Source organism: Tupaia chinensis, unplaced genomic scaffold (assembly GCF_000334495.1).
Source record: "Tupaia chinensis unplaced genomic scaffold, TupChi_1.0 Scaffold000217_1, whole genome shotgun sequence".
NCBI lineage: Eukaryota > Metazoa > Chordata > Mammalia > Scandentia > Tupaiidae > Tupaia > Tupaia belangeri.
The window spans coordinates 1,051,965-1,065,781 of NW_006159692.1; the positions used below are offsets into that span (position 1 = coordinate 1,051,965).

The 13,817-nt window shown below is 39.3% G+C and overlaps 1 protein-coding gene across 3 annotated transcripts in view; it reads right to left on the reverse strand.

The window, feature by feature from the left end:
* Positions 1–13,817, reverse strand: part of ANKRD22 (ankyrin repeat domain 22) — a 37,795-nt gene that overhangs the window by 10,927 nt on the left and 13,051 nt on the right. The window contains exons 3-6 of one of the 3 annotated variants that reach the window (XR_001370343.2): positions 10,344–10,451; positions 7,190–7,267; positions 3,409–3,507; positions 2,650–3,122 (exon numbers count right to left, since the gene is read on the reverse strand). Coding sequence is in view for 2 of the 3 variants with exons in the window: in XM_006147606.3 (XP_006147668.1) it covers positions 3,045–3,122; positions 3,409–3,507; positions 7,190–7,267; positions 10,344–10,451 (363 nt within the window). In the remaining variant the exon portion in view is untranslated. Of the gene's footprint in view, positions 1–2,537; positions 3,123–3,408; positions 3,508–7,189; positions 7,268–10,343; positions 10,452–13,817 lie in introns of those variants that run through there. The other 2 variants (XM_006147606.3, XM_027771483.1) reach the window with 2 other exon arrangements.

A 13,817-nucleotide genomic window follows, 5' to 3' on the forward strand; every position in this document is an offset into this window, starting at 1 on the left:
TATACACACACACACACACACACACACACACACACATATATATATATATATATATATATATACACACACACACATACACACGTTATTTTTTAATTAAACTACTAATTGGGAGGATGCAGGTTTCATAGGCTATTACATATTCTACTGTCCCAAAGGGTAGGTTTTACCTCACAATCAAAAACTATCTAGACATTCTCTACATCATTTCAAGGAAACCGCCCTAAAATGTTTATTTTTTCCATAAGCCACATTTTTGGAGCAATGAACTAAAATTATAAATTGAGGTAGACATGGATGTTTTGGATCTCTGGATGATTATTGATGTTGACAAAATAAGCTAGACATCTTCCCCTTGTTGCCACAGAGACACAACACTACCTCAGAGAGCCAAGCTGCTCTAACAACAAAGAAATCAATGTACCCTATGGATGATTTCATCTTCACTACACATCTTCAAAATAGGGCCAGGTTTTATAGGGGGATCTCACTGAAGATAATTTTGTAAGATATTTATGAGTTTTCCAATAAAGTCATTTGTGCATTGTATAAAGTATGTACGGGTACCTAAATTCAAATCCAAGCTTATTTGAGAGTTTACAGCCTGTTGCTAGGAGACCTAATTGCTAGAAATTTGTGGCTCAGTTTTCTGCTTCTAAAAATACAAAGCTAGAAAGAAAGCTTTATCGTGTCATGAACATAATGAAACAAATTTTCATGCATTTTATCCTGTAATCTTAACAAATTTATTGTTAGACTCTTACCCCACTTCATTCACAAATCTAGATTGATTTCTTTAGAAAACTGTTTAATTTTCACACTGATTCATATGACAATTGTAAATTACATAAGCCCTATTTTTGCAAAATCTGCTGCAAAACCAAATCAAAGATATACTGGTGTGTGTTGAAGGTATACTCTTGTAGACTAGTATGTGAAGTTCACTTGTTCTTAGTTTTTTGTTCTGGTAACTCAGTTCAAAATTAATAGGTCTTAAATAACTTACTAATAGTCATTTAAAGGCTTCAGAATCTATTTCTACACACTATAATTTCCCTTAAAAATATGTCCCTTATAGGCCTGTACAAGTTCAATAAATATTCCTGTATTTGATTTTCTTTTTTTCATTTTCTTTTACACATTCAATCACATTATTATTTGTCTCACAAAATGTATATTTTAACAGCTGAACATTTCTCTCTAGTACAGTTGATAAAACAACAAAATATCTTCAATAGATAATACCACATTTCTTTGTGCCATTAATGCTTTACCTCCCTTTTTTTCTTCTAAATGTCCTTCCTCAGACTCTCTTCTTTCACACACACTATATCTGGTATTTACATCTATATACTGTGTTTCTATATCCTTTAGTCAATTAGTTTCAGTCATAGAGTGCGGACACTTGGTATATATTAAGTGGGGACATACAATGCCTCTCCTTCATAGCCTGACTTGCTTCACTCAGCATTTTCTCTGACCTTTGTTGTGTTCAAACATGAGAATCTTTCATTCTTAGACTGCATTTATTTCCATGCATCATGTAATGTAGTCCATGTCTAGAGTAATACATGATTCATCTTAACTTACAAAATTCAATCATATATTCAAAGTAGATTTACTTTTGCTGTTTCATTCACAAAAGAAGTAAAACACTATTTAAAGTTTATTTCTGCTGAGAGAGCAGAGAGAGAAAGACAGAGAGAAGGCCATCCTCAACAGGATCTTTATCCCCATCGCTGGCACGACACGTGCACTCACCCTGTGCACATGGGGTGTTCAGGGGGATTCCAGGACACCAACTAGGCCCTTTCCTATGTGAGTCTAGTGCTCCACGGCTACACCACCACCTGGCCCCAAGATGCTGATAGTCACAATCTTTAACTTGGAGATGTTACCCAGATACCACCTCATGACACACCTCTATTTTCCGTGAAAGATGTTCTTTACCCAAATAAGTTACAATAATATTTAAATTTTTATCAACGAAAATAAATAAAACTAACAAGCTTAATGACTGCCTTATATTTATAAGAGGCTTGTAAAGGGAACCAGCAATTAGCGTAATGGCTATGTTGCTGGACTCCCACGTAGTCGACCGAGGTTCGCGTCCCAGACCCGGTGGCTTAAAACTCATGCCAGGCACATGTGCGTGCATGCCCAGGATCCCGAGAGGAGAATGGAGGAGAAGGGATTGCAGCGTGACCATCCCCCCTGGGGGGTGATTTCTCACTTTCTGTTTCTCTGTCTCTCTCTGTTTGTCTGGCAAGCGCACGCACCCTATAGTGAAAATCTCTCCCCCCCCAAAAAAAAGAGGCTTGTAAAGATATTTTTGAACAAACATTGTGGTAGTTACACAGTATTTTCAAACCAAAATGACTTTTTTTTGTAAACAGAAACCAAAATATCTAGTGGTATGCTGGTAAACCAGTTCTCTGGAAGCAAAAATATATATATATACATATATAGTAAAAATAAAAATAAAAAAATCCCTGATTTGTAGCATTTGCCAATTTGTATAGTGTAAACATACCCACTGCTGACAGCTGATAGATGGTTTTATTGAATTTGTTTCATGAAAGGACTATTTACATGTGACTGTCTAAATCCATGCACACTCAGACACATATCATTCTATACAAATGTACATACTTTGATTCTTCCTCTCAATATTCGATGAAGCCTGAGAAGAGCAGTTTGTCCCTTTAGGTCAGGAAATAGATGAGACCATCTCTTTGTGGGTGACACTCTAACAAGAGAGGATGTCATCTCAGACAGCTCTGATCCTCTTCTTCAGAAGAAAGTGGTTGAAAAAAAATCAGTTTTTGACTGAAGTAGAGACTTCAGCAACTTTAATATTCCCGTCAGCGTTATGGCCATGGTGAAGTCCATTGAGCAGAAAACATAATAAATAAAAAGCTCTTTAAAAACATCAACCATGGCAGCATGTTGGCATTCCAAATCAAATGTCCACAGACCAATGGTCTAAAACAGAGATAGAATCCAGTCTGTTGACGTTGTCTATACCAACTGTTGGATCTCAAGGATTAAGATGTTTTCCTTAGCATGAATTCAATCTGGGAAAATTTTAATCTTCGTGCAATATCCAATGAGCTCTCACCATGCTGAGGAGAAAAACAGAAAATAAAAACAGTTATTAAACAGTTGTTTATTTTCAATAGCATAACTTGTCAACACAAAGGGCCCCATAAACAGTTACGACTGATTGACTCTTAGGCTTTCCAAAAGCTTTAAACATCATTCAGTTCTAACAGTGATAGAAAAACTTTATTTCTTAATGAGGACAGTGAATTTCATTATTGTGATTATCGAAGTAATTAATTTACTTCAACACGAGACCTACGTTAGAAGATCATGCTTCTAGACGACCCTCAGCCCACAGGTCCTTACCTTATTCTTTATCAAGGGGTCTGCGTGGGCTTCTAGGAGCAGAGGGATAAGAGTCTGGTTTTTCATCTCGCAGGCGTAGTGTAATGCGGTGCAGCCATACTGAAAAAGAAAGGCCCAGGTTGCAGCTCATCAGCTGGGCTCTCCACAGACCCAGCGTGTGGCTTATTTAGCAAGTACTTTTCACACCGTGTAATGCACCACTGAGAAACAGAGTTTGCCAACCATCTGTAGGCAATTATATTTCTTTTTCTTTGGAGAGATCTTTGCTATAGGGTATGTGCCCTGGCTGGAGAGACAGAAAGCAAGAAATCACGCCTCCCAAGGGGATGGCCATGCTGCAGTTTTTTCTCCTCCATTCTCCTCTTGGGATTTTGGGCATGCATGCACACACACCTGGCATGAGTTTTAAGCCACAGGGTCCAGGACTCCAACTGCAGTTGACAACGTGGGAGCCTAGCAATGTGATTGCTCTGCTATCTGCAGGTCTCAGCAACATTTCTTTTACTTAAAAGATTATCTTCTCTGTCTTAATTGCATATGTTTATTAATCTTCCAGAAAACATTACTATCTTGCTTTCTCACGCTCTCTTCCAAATTAAAAAAAAAAAAAAAGCAACTTTAGGCCAGCAGGTGGCATGGTGGGTAAGGGTGCGGGACTCCCACATAGCCAACTGCAGTTCAAGTCTTGAACCTGGCGGCTTGCTTTTTCCTCTCTCTCTCTCGCTCCTTTCTCTGGTCAAATTAAAATAAATGAATAAATAAAGTTAAATACAGTAACTATTTTTAAAAAATGCAACTTATTCAAAACTGGTGCCTGGGTCAGATGGTGGTGCAGTGGTAGAACATGATGCTCTGTAAAACTAACTGACCACATGGGAGGGTTCCAAGTTCATATCTGAAGACTGCCCTGAGTGAGTTGGGCATGCATGTCCATGATGCAGGGCTGACTGAGGCTGGGGATGGTTCGTGGCATCCAGACCCTGTTGAAGGTGTGTCTCTCTCTTTCTCACTCATGGAGGAAATAAATAAATAAACTCTAAACAGCAAACAATGTAATGCCAACTTACAGCCAGTCTTATTTGCAGAATTGTGTATGCCCGAGTCATCAGCCCCTGGATCACACTACCATATTTTCCCTTAGAGAATCTTCTTACGGACTTCTTTGCAAATACTGTCTTCCAAGGTTTTGGACCAAGGTCCCCACAATCTGAAGAAGCACTCCGAGCACTGTCTATAGTACACCTGTGAGATCATAGCAGTTCTGCATAGCCATCTCCCACACCTGGTTGGTACTGGTCCTAGTATACATTACGAAGTAGTGAACCTACTGGACCTACTCTGTTGGTCCTAATTTAATCTAGGGCCCAAAAAGTCCATAGCTAAATTTGTGTCTAAAATTTTGCTTTTCCAAAAGCAGCCAAGGAACCATAGCTTTAGTAAGTGAAGAAATAACATCCTGAACTCTCAAGACTAACAGAATTCACTCTGGACTTTATTTCCTGGAAAGGCCTCTAAATTCATAAAAGATAATGCTACAAACCTTTTTATAAAGAACTATTTATTTTTTATTTTTGTTTATTGTTATTACTCGTTAATTTTCTATAGGGGACATGTGTTCACCAGAGAGAGATAGAGACAGGGCAGGGGGAGTGAGAAAGCAAGCCACCAGGTCTAGGACTCGAACCGTGGTCAGTCATGTGAGAGTCCAGCACCTTAACCAGAACACCACCTGTTTTCCTCCAAGCTTATTTTTTAGTAGGTGATGGCATGAGTCATGGAAGACCTGGCTCTGAATTTTTCCATCTAAAGTGAAAAGTCCAATTACCTAAATATCTAAGCACTGGATATACTTAGAGTTAGAGAATGGATCAAATATTCAGATAGCTTCTGACAACTGTTGAGTGGAAGGAATAGGTGTCTACGTGTGTGTACATACATGTGTGATCATTATAAACCTACAGAGCTGGGAAAAATTTCCTAGAGAAATTTTGATCATAGAAATAAATTTTAAATCATTTGAATTTAAGCAAAAATACCAGAAAAAAATTTCAACATATCTTTTGTTTAATCTTTAATAATCTTACTTGAAACATTTCAAAGATATCTAATAATAATACACAGTACTAGTCTATTCAAATTAACCCCAAAAATCTATTTTAAATATAAAGAAAATATACATTTATGAAGTCTGTGTGTTCTCTTTCTTTCTTTCTCTCTGTCACACGTATGCACACACATACACCACAAAATATGATACCAATATAGTCAAAACTAAAATAATATAAATAGTTAATATAAACAGAGGTGGGCTAGATATTCTCTATCACAGAACAATGGTAATAAATAAAACACACACACACACGTGTACACACATAAAATAAGTTAGGTATTTATTGCAAATAGAATGCTAGTTTTTTAAAAAATTAAATTTCAACTTGCTTACCTTTCTAGTAAAGAACTAGGAACCTAAAACACCATAAAAATAAGCATTTGACACAGTGTGATCATTTAGAGCAGGAAAAGGTGTATGAGGATGCAAGGGTGAAAGGTGAAAATAAAATCATATTTTGCCTGGGCTGGCCCCGTGGCTCCGTAGCACAGCGGTGGCATTGTAGCTACCGGCAGACCCCACCTGGCCCACCAGCACGGTTCAAATTCTGCCCCCAGTGACTTGAAAACACACTGGGCATATGTGCATGCCCCAAATCCTGACAGAATAGAGAAACAGGAAAAAAGATTGGGGTGTGACCATGCCCCACTGTGGGAGTTGTTCTCTCTCCCTTCCTTTGGCAGGTGCACATACCCTTTAGCAATTAAACAAAAAAGTTTAAATAAAAAATGGAAAAACCCATAAACTTCCTAACAGGAAGAAAGAAATAAACTGATTCTACTCTTGTTATCACTGCACTTATCATTGGGTTTTTCTTTGACCTTTGCCCTTGTCTATCGTTAGTGTAGAGATGGGCTGTCTCTTCTCAGTGGGTTGGCATCTTGGCTATGGCAGCGTCATTGACATCAGTGAGCACTTTCTAGGTGCCCAGCACTCTGCTAAGTACTTTATATGAGTCGGGCCTATAAAGTAATTATGTCACTATCCCCATTTTACAGATGAACAAATAAAATGTGAATAAGTTAATAACTTACCAAAATTCACAGAAGTAAAGAGTAGCAAGCCTAGATTTACACGAGGCATTCTGACTACAGCTTCTTTACTGAGAGTGGTCTTTTCTTATCAGAGTCTCAGTTTTTCTTAAACACTCACCAACTTTTTTTGGAGAGGACAATTTTTTGGTGTAGGGCACATGTGCTCGCCAGAAAGATAGAAAGAGACAGAGAGACAGAAAGTGAGAAATCACCCCCCAGGGGGGATAGCCATGCCACAATCCCCTCTCCTTCGTTCTTCTCTTGAGATCTTGGGCACACATGCACATGAGCCCAGTGTGAGTTTAAGCCACCAGGTCCGGGACTCAAACTGCAGTTGACTACATGGGAGTCCAGCAACATAGTCATTATGCCAACTGCTGGTCCCGACCACTCACCAACATTAAAGCTATTTATTTTTTTCAAGTTCCATAATCAATAAATATGTTATTCTCTTAAGTTTTGAAATGACCTCAAAGTCACCTAATTGGCAATGGAGACAAAAAAGAAATAAAGGAGAAAAAATTTTAAATGTAAAAGTGCCTAAGAAAATAAAGTAAGCAACTGTAAAGAAGACAAATGCATTATCTATAAATAGTATTTTAATACTATTTCAAAATGGCTAAAAACACAAACTTACACAGTCTGTCGCATTGACTTCGATGCCAGCATCTAGTAACATTCGTACAAGAGCCTCATTCTGCTTTGTCTTTGATACCTATTACAAAAGGAGTACAAAGGAGGTTTATTTACATTTTCTCTATCTTGTATCTAAGACTATTTTAATCAATAGACTTCATCTATTGGGTGCATGAGCTTGCTAAAGAGACACACAAAGAGAGAAAGAGAGAGAGAGAGAAGGAAAGTGAGAAATCACCCTCTTACCACCACCACCACCACCCTGGAGGAATGGCCATGCCACAATCCCTTTTCTTCCATTCTCCTCTCAGGACTTTGGGCACACGTGCACACACACCTGGCATGATTCTGAAGCTGCCAAGTTTGAAGCTCGAACCACAAAGTCGGCCATGTGGCATTCAACACTCCACACCACCTGCTGACCCGTGTGCAATTCTCTTAAAATTTCTCTCACCTCCTCACCCCCAATATTGATTAGGTTTTTTTGTTTTTGCAGAGCCCCATTATTTTAATCCCATTTACAGTGTTGAAGAAAAACTGCTACATGACATTTATTTTATGCACAGTTTATGGTTTCATTAGAATCTAGCTACCACGAAAATATATTGTGATTGTTATATAAGTCACTTTTATTTTCTTGGCATTTCATGTATTTGTGGTTTTTAAAATTTTTATTGTTATTATTTTCCAATACTGATTATTAAAGCCATGGTTCTCAGGGTGTGATCCTGGAATAACAACATCAACACCCAAGAACTTGATTTAAAAAGTGTATATCCTCAGACCCCAGCCCAGACCTGCAAAGTCCCACTGAGGATTCAGTTCAATAACTACTTTTCCCTCCCTAGCTCAAAACTCTGCAATAACTTCCCTTCACTCCAAGGAGGACCAGAGTAAACTCTTGAGCACAGCCTACAAAGTCCTTAACGTTGGTCCCGTCTGTGCCCCCAGCCCTGGCTCTCCCTCCCCATCCCTTGGACCCTGCTCTAGCTGCGCTGGCCTTTCTTAGTCTCCCATTCCCACCAGGCTCCCTCCTGCTAGACAATCACTGAACAAGAAGTTTCTTCTGCTAGAAACCTCCTGCCTCCCTTCTTTGCCTGGTAAACTCATCTTTCACATCTCAACTTAAGCTTTTCTTTCTTCAGGAGCCTTTCTCTAATCTACCAAAGTGAAACCCTTCTTCTGGGCTCTCATAAAAACAATCTCTTCTTGGTATCTCCTAATAATTTCCCATGTGTTTGTGCCATTTGCTTACTGCATCCCTTCCTACAGCTCTCTAATTCTCATGAGGATGCAGACCACATTTGCTGTGTTCATCACCGTGTCCCCACAGCATCTTTGACAAAATAGGTCCATAACAAATGTATGTTGAAGGATCGAACAAATGAATGAAATAAACTTGGGCTCCTCATAAATGCACTTTTTCCTTCCTAGTCCCATGAGATCCCAACCACATGTCACTAAGAGCCTTGCCCAACATCCTGTTGCCTAGGGAAGCAAAACTCTCCGTGCTCACATGTGCATGGCCTGGAAAGCTCCGTCCACTTGTCTTCTCTCCCTGCACTTCCCTCCTGTGTAACTGCCTTTTTCTTCCTACCCCTTCCTGAAGTAAGTCATTCCTTTTTGATCTCTCCCCTTACAATTTATTCTCATGTATCACAAATTTATAGCTTTAGGCTCCACTCATAAATAAGGTATGTGTGCAACTGGAGCTCTACATTACAATTGCCATTGCCTCAGCCTCTGGCTTCCAAACATTGGAACACTCTAGAAAACAGAGTTGTATGTCACATTCCAAATAAGCCTTGATAATTATGGTTGTGATTATTTTCTTCAGCATTGCTAAAAAAAAAAGGTTTGTAAATCAATGAATGATGACTTTCCCTGCCCCCAAAACTACAAATATTGAAAGGTTCTGTGCTAACTACACAGTGATTTTTCACAAATTCCTCAAACTAATCATGGGTTTTTGGTAAATTTTCTGTCTTTTCCATAAATCCAAGCATCAAAATCAACATCATCACATTTAATGATAGTTCCTCAAATTCTGTAGCATTTAAATACCCAAGAAGATTGCATTTCCAACTGGCAAAGTTGTTCTGGAGCTTAAGTTGACAGCCACGGTTAACAATGTCCATGGACTAATCACTGCAAAAAACAGGGAGCTTGGCTGTTTAACTCTAGAAATTGTACTCTCAGTTGTCTTTCAAAGGTGGGACTGGCCACAAGGAGAACCAGGTGTAAAAAGTGAATGAATGAGTCAATGCTAACCTATCACCCTATTTGAAGAAAATAAAACTCCATCTTCTACTCATAACATGACAGCATTTTTAAACCAGTAACACCGTTCTTTATTCAAGAAAATGACAGCCTGATAAAAGATCATTCGAGCATGAATAAATCCGTCAAGGACAAGAAGCTTCACATTCTCAGAATCTTTGTCAGTTTCTAGATGCAAATCTCTTGGAATCTGTTTTTATTTTAAATTTTATTTTATTTCTTGCCAGAGAACATGTAGGCTCACCAGAGAAATAGAGAGAAAGACATAGAGGGTGAAAGCACTCTCCAGTGGGATGTGGTCATGGCGAAATCCCTTCTCCTCCATTTTTCTATGTTGTTGAGATTTTGGGTGCACACATGCATACATGTGAATGCACACACACATGGTGTTTTTCAAGCTGTAAGGGCCAGGATTCAAACCACGCAATTGGCCATGTGGGATCTGGCTTCCTTAACCACACTAGGCCATGAGGGCAACCCAGGATCTATTTTTTAACTTACCGCCAGGGCATGTCCATAAAAATCAGACAGTGAGAAAGATATGTGCAAAAGCATAAACTCCTTTCACAAGAAAAGGAGAACAAATTAGTAAGAAACAGAGTTTTTGAGTGTTCAGGATTTTTGTGCTTCTACCAGATAATTTATTTTTCTGAATAAACACTGCACAGATTATGATACCACTCATCAGACTTTGTGATCTTCTTTTATTTCATAGGATGGCGATGGCATGTGTGTTGGAACTGTCACTTACAGAACACAAACCAAGGGCTCATTGTTATTCTTTCTTCATATCTCACTGCCTTGGCAGGACTTGATGAGTCATATCACTGTTCTCCAGCCCCTTTACCCTTCGCTGCAGCCAGCATAATACTCACCATGAGGAAATACCCAATAAGCAAGACAGGCATTAGGAGGACAATGAGCAGATAATCGAAGAAGGTAAACCTTTTCCTCACAGCATAATGCAAGCAGGTTCTCTCCTTCTAAAAATTAGGAAAAGGATTGTTTATTAGTGTAAGCTTTCATTTCAGATTTCATATTTTCAGATGATCATACCAAAAAGTTTAATCCGTGAGCAAGAGAGGCCGAAAGGAAAAGAAACAGCACCCTCAACAGGGAACTGATGTCACGATCCATCCCTGGCCTTCAGACAGCCCCAGATCATAAGAAAGCATGAGCCAACATATTCAGGGGGGTCTCTAGACTTGAACCAGTGACCTTCCCATGTGGTAGTGCCTCATGGAACATCATCTTCTACCACCGTGCTAATCTCTCACCTCTAAACTCATACATTAATTCCATTTTCTATGAACATATTGAAGTACTCTTACATGATGCTAGAGTCTTAAATCTTTTATTATGAAAGGATCCAGACTTAATTGTTGAAAATTTGTTGTATTTACTTCTGGTTAGTTTTTCTTTCTTTTTTTTTTTTAAGATTTGTTTATTTTATTCAGGAGAGACAATATGTGCAAGCACAAGAGAGAGAGAGAGCAGCTCTCTACACAGGGCACAGTCACACCACAATCCCCTCCCTCCAGTCCATCAGGGATCTTGGCCACATGCAGGCATACTCAGCATATTTCAGGACAACTAGGCTGGGGATCCGAGCTATAACTGACTGTGTGGCTTCCAGCGCTGCAGCCCACTGAGCCACTAACCACGACACAGGCTGGGTTGATCAGTCTTCTGATTTTTTTTAACTTTATTTGTTTATTTATTTTCATTTGACCAGTGAGAGACACAGTGAGGGGGTGAGGGGAGAGTGAGAAAACAAGCCACCAGGTCTGGGACTCAAACCACAGTAGGCTATGTGGAAGTCCAGCACCCTTAACCACTATACCACTTGCCAGCCCCCTGAATTATTTATAAGCATAAGTAAGTATGTAGAATTTTTAAATCTAGGATCAAGTTACACATGCAAAGTCATATCTTACTTTTTTTCAGCTTAGAACTACACATTTAAAATATATGCATTTTTCATACCATTCAATATTTGTTAACATATGATTATAATTGCTATGTGGTTTTTCTATTGAATGGAGCTACTGTAATTCATTTAGTGAAACTCTATCAGGCATTTCAAGCTTGTTCTTTGCTTTTGTTTTACCTTTAATCGACAATAATTATGTACTTATGGAGTACAGTGTGATGTTTTGATATGTGTTTACATTATAGAATGAAAAATCAGGCTAACAAATCTATCACCTCACATTCTTATTTTTTGGTGGTGAAAACATTTAAAATCTACTCTTTGATCAGTTTTGAAATGTATAACAAGGGGCCAGCAGGTGGCATGGCGTGCCTATGTCCCAGGCAGGTGACAGCATAACCCTGGTAGGAGTTCTTGTCTCTCTCTGTCTCTCTATCTGTCTCTATGACTCATGGAAGAAATAAACACACTGTTTTAAATAATCTCTATTAAAGTATCTACTGAAGTCCTTTCTATGATTTTTTTCGAGAGGTTTTTGCTATAGGGCGCGTGCGCTCACCAGACAGATAGAGAGAGACAGAGAGACAGAAAGCAAGAAATCACCCCCCAGGGGGGATGGCCATGCCTCAATACCTTCTCCTCCATTCTCCTCTCGGGATCTTGGGCACGCACGCACACACCCCCAGTGTGAGTTTTAAGCCACCGGGTCCGGGACACGAACTGCGGTTGACTACGTGGGAGTCCAGCGACATAGCCATTACGCTAATTGCTGGTCCCCCTTTCCATGATTTTTATGATACATCAAGATCTCAGCAGCTGACTGAAGATTTCTGCAGAGCAGATGAGGGAGCCTTTCCAGCCCTGCCCTGGTGTGGCCAAACAGCTTCCTGACAGAAACCACAGACATCTGTCTTCTGAATCTGCCACTCACCACAGCGCTGCACACCTCGCTCTCAGCTGTGTTCCAGAGAGAGGTCTAGACTACATCACTATTAGATTCAGTATAGACATGGTTTGCTCTTAAACCCAACCAAACAAAAGAGAGTAAGCACAAAAGAGGAGGTCCAGTGGTGATCAGTTCCCTGATAATACATTGTTACTCTCCATAGTCTGGTCTTGAGATTGAGTTGGATTGGAAGGGGAATGTGGGATTTTTGCATGCTGCTTATAGACATGGTTTGCTCTTAAACCCAACCAAACAAAAGAGAGTAAGCACAAAAGAGGAGGTCCAGTGGTGATCAGTTCCCTGATAATACATTGTTACTCTCCATAGTCTGGTCTTGAGATTGAGTTGGAAGGGGAATGTGGGATTTTTGTATGCTGCTTTTCTCATTAAATGTACATGGATGGATACAGGACATTTATAATATTGCAAGAACTGACTTTTAATGTTTACTCAGTGTAATTTAAATGTCACCTTTACTACAATGCAGATGCTAGACACTCAGAAGGGATCCTGCAAAGAGTTCACAGCACTGCACACATGTTTTACTCTTTCTTGGTTCAGTCGACTCAAGTTGCATTATCAAATATATTCTTTATCCTTTCTGTGCAACTTCCAATAGCCTCTAGTTCATGAGCTTATTTGTACTTGGTAAGTTTCTCAATAGCATTCTTTCATCTTACAAACACAAACCCTGGAATCAGTACCAGCTGATGGCCTGTTAGGAACGAGGTCACACAGCAGGAGATGAGCAAGAGAAGCTTCATCTGTATTTACAGTCACTCCCCATCATTCCCTTTATCACCCGAGCTCCATCCACCTCCTGTCAAATCACCATTAACACTAGATTCTCAGCATAGATTCTCATAAAAGTGTGAACCCTATTGTGAACTGCGCATTTGAGGAATCTAAGTTGTGTGCTCCTTATGAGAATCTAATGTCTGATGATCTGAGGTGGAGCTGGGACATTGATAATAGAACTGGGGAACAGCTGCAACTACTGCATTATAGTGAGTTGTATAATTATTTCACTATATATTATAATGTAATCATAGAAATAAATACATATATATGTAATGCACTTGAATCATCCAGAAAACATTCCCTCCTCTCCATCCATGGAAAAATGTCTTCTGTGAAACCAGTCTCTGGCGCCAAAAGGATTGGGGACTACAGCACCATAGGATCTGCCAGAGACCAGGACATTAACACTGCAAGAAAAAAAAAACTAACTAATGGAACGATGGCACAAAGTCAATGTGTTTTTTTTTCTAGGAAATCTTTTCCATTTTTTATAATAGTAAAGAGGAGAAAGATAGTAAGAAAAGGAGAAGGGGCTGGGAGAGTGGAAAAAAAATAGAGAGTGGAAAAAAGAGAAGAAAAAGAAAGGAAGAAGCTCTGTCTAATCACCTGACTGAATTACTCTCTTCCTCTTCAGAGTATAAAGGTGTAAATAATTACACAGTATTCCTG